Below are 12,762 nucleotides of genomic sequence, written 5' to 3' on the forward strand. Positions count from 1 at the left end.
AGTACCCTACCCATGAAGCCAGCTCACCTTCTTCTCACAAAAGCTCTTGTTTTAAACTGAAATACAAACCCACAATTCAGTTCAGTGAAGCCCAGAGTTAACTGTGATTTTATCACTGTGATTTGTGCCTTCATCTCCTGTTTTCCCCTCAGTCTGTTTACCTCTTAATCCTGCTAAGTAAGGGACACCTCATACCTTAGGGACAGTGAGGTTCATTCCCACCAGATCTGTACAATCCTCACGATAATCCTTCTCCCTTCATTTGTCTTAACAGTGTCGTACAGTGGTGGTGTAATATAATGGTGCTTTAAGAGAATAAATTTGTACAGAACAAAAAATAAGCTATTCATTACCCAGCCTTGGGCTCAGCCCAGTATGCCGTTACCTGCTATGAATAACGAGGTACAACACGTAAAATCGTGTTAAAACCCATAACGAGTTTCCCTATTTTTTTTTTTTTTTTTTTTTTTTTTATCAGGCCTGAAAGGTCTTGTGGAATTTGCCTGATTTCACTGCCTGTGCCGGAGCCCTCGGTGAGGTTTTTGCTAGTTCTGCCCAGCTGGCTGAGATGGACATCTGGTGACTTTGGCTGACCACAGCAAGGTTTTTTACAAGGCAATGGCCATTTTTCCTTTTTCCAGCGTTCTTCCTACACTGGATCACCTCGTCCATTGTATTCTAAAGATGGAGTAAGTAAATGTTAGGTAGAAAAATGGTAATAAACAATAGAAAAAACAGTGACCCACACTATGTTACCATTAATAGCTGACATTAGCTACCCTATGCACATACAGTCTTTTGCTTGTCTCACTTGGTAACATATTCACAGAAGTGTTCCCCAGTGTTTTGTTTTACTGTAGGCCCTTCTTTTGAAGGCCTCTAATGGAGCACTCACAAGTGTGCTGAAGCTTCTCTTTCTTTGAAATTTCTTTCGTTAGAAATGTAATTACGTACAGAAGAGATGAGTGTTACATAAAGGTGAGGAAAAATCAAAATTCAAACATGACTGCATACAAACCCAATATATAAATATCTGCTTCTATCCTTATACATAGATACAAATCTTTTCCTTCCCCTAGAAGTCACTTTATCTGTGAAAAACAGACCGCCATCCCTGCCAGCAAACTTGAAGATATGTATTGCAGTCCCATTTGAAGCCTTTGCTCATCGATTTTAATTAGAAGTGCTGGCGCTGCGTCTTCCCTGGAAAGCCGAGGCAGCTTCGGTAATGAGACCCGAGCAGTTGCGACCGTGAGTGGGAAGTGGCAAAAGCCCACCCAGATGCAGCTGAGAGGATTAACACGAATTCTGAGGGTTTTTTCACTGCAGCTTCTCATCGGGAAATGAAATAAGGCATGGCTTGTTCGTGGAGACTTTCCATCTATCCTGAAGTATTTTATTATATCTCTAAGGTAAAGAAAGCCTGGCCCCACTGTGCCAACGAATGTTTTGGCACTGATCGCGGTGGGGCCGAGACATTATATCCTTCCTATTTACGACATTCCAGAGTAGATTTATCTTTCTCTAAATGTCAATGAACAAACGAAACTCTTCAATATGAGAGGTAAAATGGAACATTTTTAACTGAACTGTGATTCCTGGAGGCACGAGTAACAAATCGGACACTTGTTACTCTATTATCATCAAGTTTCTTGGAAGGAAAACAGCACCGAGCAAGTCAGTGACTCTGTGACAAAATGAATACTTTTAAAAATTCTTTTCATCATACAGAGTTAAACCTTGTTTTCCCTTCATGTGTTATATTTTCATTTTATAAGAAGAATGAAGCTTCCACGCTAGTTATATTCAGCTAGTTAAAATAGGCTCTTCCCTTACTTTTTCCTTGGAGAATGACTGTAATGAACAACTTCATGGGATTCCTCTCTGTCTGAATAGTTTCCAAGTTAGAGCTTACTGTCTAGAAAGAGAAGATTTCTGGGAGGAGTGAAAGGACAGCCCAGCCCAGACAATATGACTCACCCTCTCTAAAAAAAGCTTCTCAGAGAAAAGCTGAACTTTATCATTCTTCACTCAAAACTGGTATCTTTGTTTCTTATCATTCAATGTTCTTTGCTAAGAACATTATTATTTGCTAACATGGATTGTGGATTTATAATGTCCTTAAGTGTGTAGCTGTGCTGTAAATATTTGTTAACATAAGCTTCACCTATACTGCCATGTTATGCATAAGTCTAACGAGACGTGCTAATTTGCACTTAGACTTCATTTTGGATCAAGTTAAACAGTGTATTTGGCAGGGACACCCAGGTGTAGCTTAGGTACTGATGCCAGGGCCACAGCCCTATATGTAATATTATATATTTTTTAAAAACCCGTAATAATTATGTATTTGTCAGAAAAAAAATTAGGAAAAATTATAAATGGAATATAAACAAGAAGTTTAATGTTGGTGTGTTTTCCCTGCAGCATTCAAGTGCCTATTTTTTTCCATTAAAGAGCTTTACAACTACAGGAAATGAGCAGTAGAGCTAATTAAGAAGGCCTGCTGCAAAAGGTGATCAAGATCAGGCAGTGGCAAAGAAAATTCACCACCACAGAAGTTTTTAGCTTCGCTGTTATTTCCTAAAGCTGCTGAGCATGCAGGGTTAAATTGGTTGGAATATTTTTGCTCATCTATTCAAACCGATAAGCAGCTGAAGTCATTCTGATGGCCGCCTTTGTTATGCTCAGGTACCTCCAAAACGTTAATTGCTTCCCAGATTTTAAAAGATGTGGCCTAAAAGTAAGTATTTTAGTCTAAAGCTTGCTCTAAGCTCCACTGAAAGATGTATTGTCAAGTAAGAACTAATAAACTAAGTGGAATTTCTGATCAAAACTTCCATTCCTTTTTGCCTCTTTGATACTGCCAGGTATGAAGGTTTGGTATTGTTGCTCCAGCTGCCAAATGCCTTTAAGGTGTTTGGTAATAATTTGACATAGTACGTGCTGACATCTTTGTGGATGCTGATTATTTTACAATGTGGCTCTTCTTAATGAACAGCAACATATGAAAACTCCCATCATGACAGATCTATTTATTTAAATGTACTTAAGCAAAAGTAATAAAGTATATTTAAAAACAAATCTGCTGAGGGTTACGACTATCAGCTTCTACGTACAATTTGCATAGATTTCAATAAGAGCACAGAATAAGACCCTTCTTATATCAGTAGGGTTAAAAGACTGCCAGGGTTGCAAAGGATTTGTTTCATTAAAACCCTGATTCGCTTGTGCTTTCTTCATCCACAAATCCTAAAACAGGGGGTTTCTGATCTTCCCCGAATCTGATGCTGTTGCCTCTGTTTGTATTAATGTCCTTGTGTATCATGCTGTAATACTGCTCTTGTGAGTTTAAGGTCTACAAGAATGAAATCTTCCGCCAGTCTTCATTGCTGGAAGTCTGAAATGGTGCTGGGTTAGTGCCTTCAAAAAAGCAATCTGTATTTATTTCTGCCAGCCTGGTTGCATGCTCTTTAGCCTTGGTCCCAAAGAGCTCCCGTTCCTTTTTCGAGCAAATTTTCCAGAACTTGAGCTGAAGACAGCTAACCGGGGAGCGACAGTGGATGACAGACACGTGTTACAATCAGTGCCACTGTCACGATGCTGACTACCAGGAGGCGTCCTATCAGCTTGGAAAAGAGACAGGTGGGTTAACAGTGGTTTTGCATGGTCATATGTAGGAGTATAGAACTTAATATTGAAGCAGACATAAAAACTGTAAGCAAAGATACCCTGGAGCGCCTGTAACAGTCTGCTCGCTGCAGAAAGAGAGGATCCCGTGCATACGATTCAGCCAGCCTTACAGAACTCCTGCACCCCTGAGCTGAGCTGATTGGATTGAGGATGAATACCAAAAAAAGAGAAGGTGAAATTCTTTCCTCAGTTATATCCTGCTTCTTAACTTTAAAGGCAAGATACTGACCAGGGGTTTCTGCAGTTGTGGTTAGATTTACGGTACAGAGGGTGCAGAATCACCCTGTCTGCCTCTGGTGCTGCCAATTAGACCTCCTGCTTTTCATCTGCTCTTGGGAAGTACCTTCTCTCCCTGATGTCTGAGTCTGCAAAAATATAGCCACTTGCTGCAGCAGACAGGAAAAGTTGTGTCCTGTATGTTTTGTAGGTCGGACACAGACTTGACTATTAAATATGGGAATTTATTCTTGTTCTATACATGATTTTAACATTCCTAGATAAGTCTCAAAAGGCCCCACATAAAACAGGTAGATGCTGGTCCCTTCAGTACTCAGTGGTACCTAGCTGGAAGGTCCAGGCAGACATCTCACAGCATTCCCTTTCACCTCAGGCTGATTTTTTTTCAAGGGAAAACCACTGAGTGCTAAAAGAAAAATGAGTTTGTATTCTTTTTCGTTCTTAATTTTGTTGAAAGTAGATCAGATATTAAAAATAATGGTCAGTAATAAAAATGCTCTCACACATCTTCTGTTCTTGTTTGACTGATTTGGGGTTTGTTAGATTTCATTGCAATATCAGTAAGAGTGAGTCTTCCTTGATTTTGCTCATTTCTTACCCTATCTGAATTCAGTGGTATAGAGTTGCCCCTTTTCAGCCTTTTTCTTGGCAGAGAAGCATGCTAAATATTTAACAAATATAAACAGTTTTTTTGGTTTTAATAAGCATTTGTACTAAACAGGAACTTACAAAAATCCAAGTAATTATAGTCTCTTATAAAGTTAACTCCATTAACCAGCCTTAATGTTTTCCTGAGAAAAAGTGATAAAACCTGATTTTTTTACTGGAGTTAAGACGATGACCAAACAAACCTAGAAACAAAACTGGAGTGTTGCCAAAATTTGGGGGTTTCATTCCACTCAAAAAAAAAAAAAAAAAAAAAAAAAAAAAATCCCCACACAAGTGCTGTTTTTTTGATTGTGCAGTTTGCCTTCATCACAAAACCACTCTAACAAGACAGATACATATTTTAACTATTCTTATAGAATACAAGTGTGAAATTATTAATAGGTCCAAGCGCTGAGATTTGTAGTCAAACCAGCTGTCCTTATTCGTTTCATTTGCCAGCTCTCTGTTGCAAAGAGGCTTCAGCTTCCTCTCTATTCATGACCTCAGCTTCCCCTCACCTAACGTGTACTTACAGAAGTTTGAGGTATTTAAAGGGGTGAAGGTGGAAAAAGATAAGAACTCACAGCATGCCTAAGTTAAATGAGAAGAAAACTTGCTGTGGAAAGTTCTGGTCTCTAGGCTGGTTCCCTGCCTGGCTTTGAGAGAGGTTTTGTAAATGGCAGTGCCAAACAATTGCCATGCAAACATGCAAAATCAGAAAATAGCACAAATATACACTTGCTACCTTTCTGTTAGTTGGGGGTTTTTGGGTGGTTTTTTTTTGCTAATGAATTTTTGCTAATGGTGTACATTTGGCACAATATATAGCGTGAGAGAGGACTGTTTGTCCCCAGCAGGCACAACCATGCATTGAGCAGCCAGCGTTAAAGCCCATCGGGTGAAGAGCGGTGAGGCTCTACCTGGGACTGTGCCTGAAGGCTGAGGCATTCGCCTGGTATCTCCTCCAACAACTTCTCGTTGCAGGGTGTTTTGAGCAGCAGCTTGTGGCACTCTCGTCCTTTATCTTTACGCACGAGGTTCGTTATCAGGCTGCTCCCGCTGGCCGTGCGCTTGTAGAAGCTGGCTCTGAGCAGGGCTACCGTGATCCAGGAGAAGCCTGGGTCCACCAAAGCCCTGGCTGTCACGGACGGCAGCACGAGGCAGCAGTGGGAGCAGGTTCCCCAGGGACTGCAGCTCAGCGCATCTTTGGAGGGCAGCTGCCCATCCCCAGGCACCACGTCCTGGTGTTCACCATGTTTCAGCCAAGCAGAGAGAGGATGAAGGCAGGCACTGCGAGGAAGATGGAGCCGTACAGCACATTCCCAGGATTGCTGGGATGTTTGAACACCACAAGGAGAAGATGTGCTTGCTGTCACAATGCTGTGACCCAGAACGGTCTGGTGGCGGAGGCAGAACTCCAGTGCCCCCTGTAACTTACCCATTTTCTGCCCCCCCCTTACTTTGAGGAGAGTGAAACCTTAGTCAGAAAAGGAAAAAAGAAAGACAAGTATCCTGAAGCTCCCGCAGCTTAGAGAAGCTTGCAGAGCTTTCGCCTTCAGCGGTGGTGGTGATGCGCTGAGGCACAGCAGCAGCTCTCAGAGGAGACAGCAGAGCACTGGCTCACTGCGCCGGGTCACGGTCAAGTGGAGACTGCAGTGGAAACCCACCCCAGTTACCAACGTCAAAACAGCAAAGATCTATCTTTGTTCCTATAAAAATAGTTTGTATTTGTCCACACATGCATTGTTAACTAGCAACACCTTAAACCTCATCATCTTTTCAGTGAAGCTTCTCGGTGAGGCAACAAAGTGTGAATAAAATGTGAGAAGACCACCCAGAACTGCGTACATTTTTTTATCCTGCCTTACCATGAGCAACACAACATGGCTTGTTCTCTTCTGGCAGACAATTCAGCTACAAACATGTTAATTATTCAAGCTGATCAATTAATCTTTTAAAATTAGTTTTAGTTAGAGCAAATTAGCCCGTGCACACATAGCAATGACCCAGTAAGTGGTTTCCACTGAAGCTCCAGCTACCAGAGTACCATTTGCCAGGAACCAGACTTTGGACTCCCTCCTCCGTAGCACGCAGCGGCAGCTTTGTAGCCCAGAAAAAAATCTACCCCTAAACGAGCGGAAACTAAGCAGATGGCATGACGTGGAAAAATGATGGAAAAGGCTTGCATAATGAAGAAAAATATCTGGAAGGGATTCCTGGGCTTGGAAGACTGAGCTGCCTATGAAAACATTTGCTCCCAGAGTCCGTAGGTTTTATTCATGCCCTGAGGGAGCTCGACCAGGCTCCTAGCTAAGGCTTGTCTCTTCTAAATCTAGATGAGGTGAACTGGCATTCAGAATTAAGGAAGCTGAAGCTTCGTTACTTGCTCGTAGCCATGTAGCTGAAGCTCTCCGAGGCGATGTAGGCAGTGCGGTAGTTTGCTGTTGTTACGTGCTTGGTGGCAGCCAGACGTGCAGCCAGCCGGAGAGCTGGTGGCCGCTGTCATTTTCTCTGCCACAACCACTTACCTGGGGTTTGAGAGTCAAAATCACCCGCCCCTTGCATGAGCGGTCTCCCTCACTGGGTGCATCAGCGGTATGACTTCATCCCGATCCGATTTCAAATGCTGTCATTTACACTGCACCGATTCTTCCCGGGCGTTATCACCGCACAGTTTACCGCAAAGCCAGAGCCTCACCCTGGGCTCAGGCAAACGCTGCCTCCAGCTCGGCCAGCCCGGTGTTGGTGCTGACAAGGCAGCAAGGGGTGATGCTGCCCGCATCGCTCCGTGCTGTACCCGGGGCCGCAGGAGCCCAGCGGGTGGAAAGCTGGCGCGGGCGAACGCTGGGCTCCGTGCTGAGCTGCTGCCGAGAAACCCTGCCACCGACCCGAACGCCTGCGTCAGCCTGGAGGGGACTTTGCTTTGTTATCGCTTGCGCGGCAGGGTTAAAGAAAGGTGTAAACCAGCCAGAGTGAATCAGGCTGAAGGCTGAGTTAGCCCGGTCACCTCTTGGTTCCAGCGGAAAGCTGGGGAAGGAGCACGAGGGCAGGGAAAGCAAGCTCAGGAACGCACTCACACTCCAACAATCTGCATTTCAGGAATTTCCTTTTGCATCTACCACCTGCTGATGTATTTCTTCTGTAAATTTGTCCAGTTGCAGTTTTAACCCACGCAGATTTTTTTAACATCCGAGACATTGTATAGCAAGTCTGCTTAACCTTCATCCAAACCTGACACCCCCCCCACTCGATGCCCCCAAGTGCTGGCAGGGGAAGAGAGAAAAGAGTGGAGCCCTACCTGGTCTCTCCATCCGCTCTTGATCTTGCACACCTTCATCATAGCCCCCTCTTTTCCAGGCTGAGGAGCCACTAATAGATTTAGTCGTTCCTTGTCTGATGTAATATTTGTTTATTTATTGTTTTTTTAGCCAGGTTGCCACCTGAACCAGTCTCTAGGATTCAGGTATCATTTTTTACATAATGGGAAATGGGGTGTATGCCAGATTTACAGTGCATTTAAGGTGCAGCTGAATCGCAGTTTGCTACAACAGCATACTGACACGGTTTTGTTTTCTATTTCCTTGTAATAATTTCTAGGATTTTAACTGCTTTTGGATCATCCATGAAGCACTGAGTTGATACTTTAGCGAGTTATGTATTATAACAAAAAAATCTCAGTCCTGAGGGATAACCTCAGTCAGTTTAGAGTCTATCAGTGTATATATGAAGGTAGGATTTGGTTTCACTTTGAACACCACTTCCCCTCCACTGAATTTGAGCTGCCATTTTGCTTTCTGGTCAGGCAGTCTAGTACAGTGTATCTGCAGTTCTTTAAAGCAGAAGTTTAACCATCCAGAATAACTTCGTATTATTGGCAAATATTGTTGCCTTGATTTTTACCCAGAGGCAGTGGTAAGCGTACCTTGAAACCAGAATTCACCGTGTCTGAAAAAGTCGTAGCAGATGTCGGGATGGCAGAAACAACAGAAGCAAGGGGAAATCACTGCAAAGGCACCTCATTACAGAGACAGGGACGTGGGCTGCCTCTGAGCACCTCTGGTTTAACAAGGGATCCCAACGACCAGCAGCAGTCCTCTGGAGCAGACGACGACCACACAGGGGAAAGAGTAGAGCCAAGAAGTGCTGCTACTTCACTTTCTGAGCCTAATTTTAGCAGTGTTTTATTTATCTGTAATAAAATACGATTTCAGGAACAAGCTTCCTGCGAAAAGGGCAGGGAGCTCTGCGTGAAGAAAGGATTAACCCTCCCCTCCAAGCAAACATGTTTCCAGTAAATACTCCAGAAAGAGGTGGGAGAGGGAGGAGAGACCACCCTGGTTGGAAAGCGAGGGTGTAGCTGTGCTAGGAGTCAAACGGGGAGCGGCCATGGCTGGGGCAAGCCCCACCTGGGGGGGCTGGAGAGGGTCCCAGGCAGGAGGGGAGCACAGAACCCTGTGGTCGGCTGCTTTCGGTGTCCTCAGAGCATTGTTCTCCCGGGGCAGTTCTATCTTGCCCTCTAAATTAACACTTGTCTCGCTGCAACAGCTGTAAAGCATTAACTGGGAAGTGTTTAAAAAAACAGTTTTCTGCTAAAGAACACAGAATTCCAAGGTAATGGTTGTTTTTGCATTGATTTGCATTAAATTTCATGCCTTCTGAGGGGGATGAAAATAATGCCAGAATGCAAAAGGCAGATATTTTTAGAACAAAATCATTATTTTTATTATTTGAAACATGTTTTCTTTTTGAAATATACTTTATTAAAATGCAGGGGTCAGTCAATTGAATACAAATTGACTTGTTTAATATTTTATCAAGTTTCTCCCTGACGTTCTAATTTCTATCCTTGCATTTGCAGCTGAATGAATCTCAAACATTTTTAGGTGGAAAAAGCTGTAGCCTAACTAGTTCTGTGGTCGTATCAAATGCGTAATACTGGTCTTAAATGCAGCGTGTATGTGTGCGTGTGCGCATTTTGAGTAGATCTTGTTTTAGTCATGTTAGTAAGTCCTTACAATAGGTTATTTATTTTTTTGCTGGGACATTTGCTATTTGGAATAGCAAAAGACTGGGTTTTTTTTTTTCTACAAATCATTCTCTTTCTAGCTGCTCCGACCAAGGCCCATCCTGTCCCAGATTCCTGTCATTAGTCTTATCAAGCTCAACTTCCTCTTCACATTATTACTCTAATGTACATTGTACACCCATGGATGCAATGGAAAAGAGCACATCAGCACTGGTTCTCTTTTTATAACAACTGGACTTGCTTCTTCAAGTGAGAGACTTGTAAGCTGCATTTCTCAGTGCCTAGTTCAGAAGGACATATGGAAAAGTTTTTTTATTCTAGGAAAATTCTTGTAATGCCTTTTGTCTCGTTCCAGGTGAAACTAATGCTTAACTAGTGGGGGTCTTGTCCACAAGCAGATCTGGACCTACCCTCCAGGTGGACTGACGTCCCCCGGGGGCCCATTACCTCAGTTTGTGAAACCGAGGAAGTTATTCTGACTTTACAGTTGAACCAGCCTTCTTACATGTTTGTGTAGTGTCACACAGCTCAGTGGCACCACATAAATCATTAATAGTACTAATACTTAGTAGAGAGCAGCCTGAGAAGTAGCACTGTGACTGGGCATGTACAGCTTACAAGTATTTGTGTACATTATACTGCTATTTTAAGGCATTACATTTATTAGCAGTTTTTGGCTGAAAATGAATTTTAGTGGGTAGGAAGGAACCACGTCTGCAAAACTCAGTGTAGCTCTGAAGGAGGCTCTGACGGGTGAGCTCTGGTACAGTCACACAGGCCATTGCACTGATTTTCTCTTGCTATTATTAACTGCTGCTTTTTTAATACTACAGGTCTCATTTCTGGATGGGGAGCGTCCTGTAACCCAGTCCGAGTGTCCTACAGCAACCAGCAGTGTGAGGGCTTTACTGTTCAATCTACACTAATCTACAATCTACAAGTGCCATGAATAAGTCTGTGTGATTCTTTAAGTGTTGTCTGTGGATTAAGTGAAAAAAATTTGCTGAATTTATAAGAAAATATATGATATTTTCATAGGATTAAAAAGGTAGAAGTTGTCAGGTTTTTGGATGAATTTAAGGAGCATTAGTGAGGCAGATTATAGAGTTAACTCATCTGTAATCAGGTAAATTACCCTTGGTAGTCAACTAGTCAGTTATAAGAAAACAAAGCTCAGTCTTTTTAATTTACTATGGAAAATGAAATGCCATAAAATTACTTTTCAAGTTTAAGCACATTAAATCCAAAATACTTCTATAATCTTATTATAAATGTTTTGTATTCCATGTGTCCTTGCTTTCTTCAGGTTATGCCATCACATCTTGCTGTCCTGGAATTGCTGAATAGCTGAGATTTGAGTCTCTTCCACTCCTTCTGTGTGTTGTGTGTGCAGCCTGATTCTGTCTGATCATATGCTACAAAATATGTTCTGTACTTTTTCATTCAATTAATCCTTCTTCCTCTTTTTAAACTTTAACTAATTAACTAGTTCTTCAGTTCATGGTAGTATGCCCTTTCCCCCATTTCCAGTTTCCCATCCTGGGCTCCTTTGCTGCCCAAATTTTATTACTTAAAGAATTTTTTCTCTAACAGTAAGGCAGTGCAAGAGCTGAGACCCTATCCCTTTCAAAACTGTCCACATGCAGCTATCTTAGTTATGACAATAAGTTCACAGCCTTCTCTGGGTAAAATCAGGTGAGCAAGTTAAGAATGAAAAAAAAAACCCCTAATGAATCTTCCTGTGAAGGGATGCCAGTCATTTCTTCTTAGTAAGTTTAGAAGACAGGCAAACCAACTGTCCATATGGAAAAGAGTGCTCAAAAACATTAATACACTTTTACCAGTGAAAAGAAATTTCACAGTAGTAGCCACAGCTACTACTTCTAACGTACCGCTGGAGGAAGATAACTTCACCAGGAAGCACTACTTTCGCAAAGGAAATGATGGGTGACTAGACTTCACCGCAGATTTTTCAATCCCTCTCCCACCAAACAGCCTACATGATATATTAGAGTTAGCATATAATTAAAATTTAGCATAGATTTCTCTCTGCAGAATGAACATTCATTCCACTCTTCATTCAGCAATGACGACCTCGGGAGAGGTCTAGAAACAGTCTCGGTCTCCTGTAACTGAGTTCTGTTCTTACAGAATTGGAAAGTTTCTGCTCCTCAATGTCACTTGCTCATATAGTTTTCCTAATCAATCTCATTCCTTACCTGCAGAATACCCAAGCTGTTTCAGCTTACCACAAATGTATGAGTCGTGTCAGACTCTATAGCAGGTATGTCTGGCTTGTATCAAAGGCTGAATTCTATTACACTCAAAAGCACTTTTGGTACCTGCCTTTTATAAGCAGCTAGTCCTGCTGTCAGCCTGTCCTGGGAGAATCTACGACATTGTAACTGGCAGAGAAAAATCTTTTTTTTCTTTCTTCTTTTTCGATAGGAAGATATGATTCAAAAGGAAAGAATGATAGATGGGACATAAGGAGAAAGCATTCCCAGTTGCCTATATCTTATGTTAGCAGTAACTTTCCAAGTGTCTGGGTCTGCTTTCATTTATTCTGTAATGCTCAATTACTCCACCATCATTGTAATTTTCTTTGCAAGGCACTTGCAGCTGTAAGTATTTCATTGCATCGTTGAACATCTTCTATATTCCTCTACCTTAGGCAAAGGCAGAGTTATTTAAAGTACCCTCCCGGGGACTCTGGTCCTCTGCCCATTTTCCCATTGCTAGCGACCTGCAGTTGGGTCCACCAGAAGAAACTTCATGAGGCATACAAGATTGTGTTTTACCAGAGTTTACCACTTCTACTGTCAGAAACAGATCCTCCATGCAGCTTATTGGAGGAGAAGATATATGACATTTTAACGCAAATCCATTGCATACTGTTCACCACTCACTGGGGAAGTGGGATCTCATAATTGATAATGGGTCAATCACAGTCACCTTCGTTACCTGGCAAACTTAATAAATGAAAGAATACAATTACTTGACTTGATCAAAAAAAGGGTTATGCCATATAAAGAAAAGACAAGCATGAGAGAAGTGAATATAGTTCTAGACTATAGTTATCAGTTAAGATCTACTGTAAGTGCTTTAGCATCTTTACTAGGTCATGAAGCAACTTGGCCTTCCTTAGCATGTCCTGA

At 42.2% G+C, this 12,762-nt stretch overlaps 1 protein-coding gene across 1 annotated transcript; it reads right to left on the minus strand.

Annotated features, from left to right (window-relative positions):
- Nucleotides 1-3,211: 3,211 nt before the first annotated feature.
- Nucleotides 3,212-6,079, minus strand: LOC126045998 (calcium homeostasis modulator protein 6-like). The gene is given in 5 exon segments (XM_049817755.1): nt 3,212-3,571; nt 3,573-3,629; nt 5,499-5,788; nt 5,791-5,930; nt 5,932-6,079. Coding segments are annotated over 5 exon segments (936 nt in total). The 5' UTR covers nt 6,021-6,079.
- Nucleotides 6,080-12,762: the final 6,683 nt, after the last annotated feature.

This window comes from Accipiter gentilis, chromosome 15 (genome assembly GCF_929443795.1).
Source record: "Accipiter gentilis chromosome 15, bAccGen1.1, whole genome shotgun sequence".
NCBI lineage: Eukaryota > Metazoa > Chordata > Aves > Accipitriformes > Accipitridae > Astur > Astur gentilis.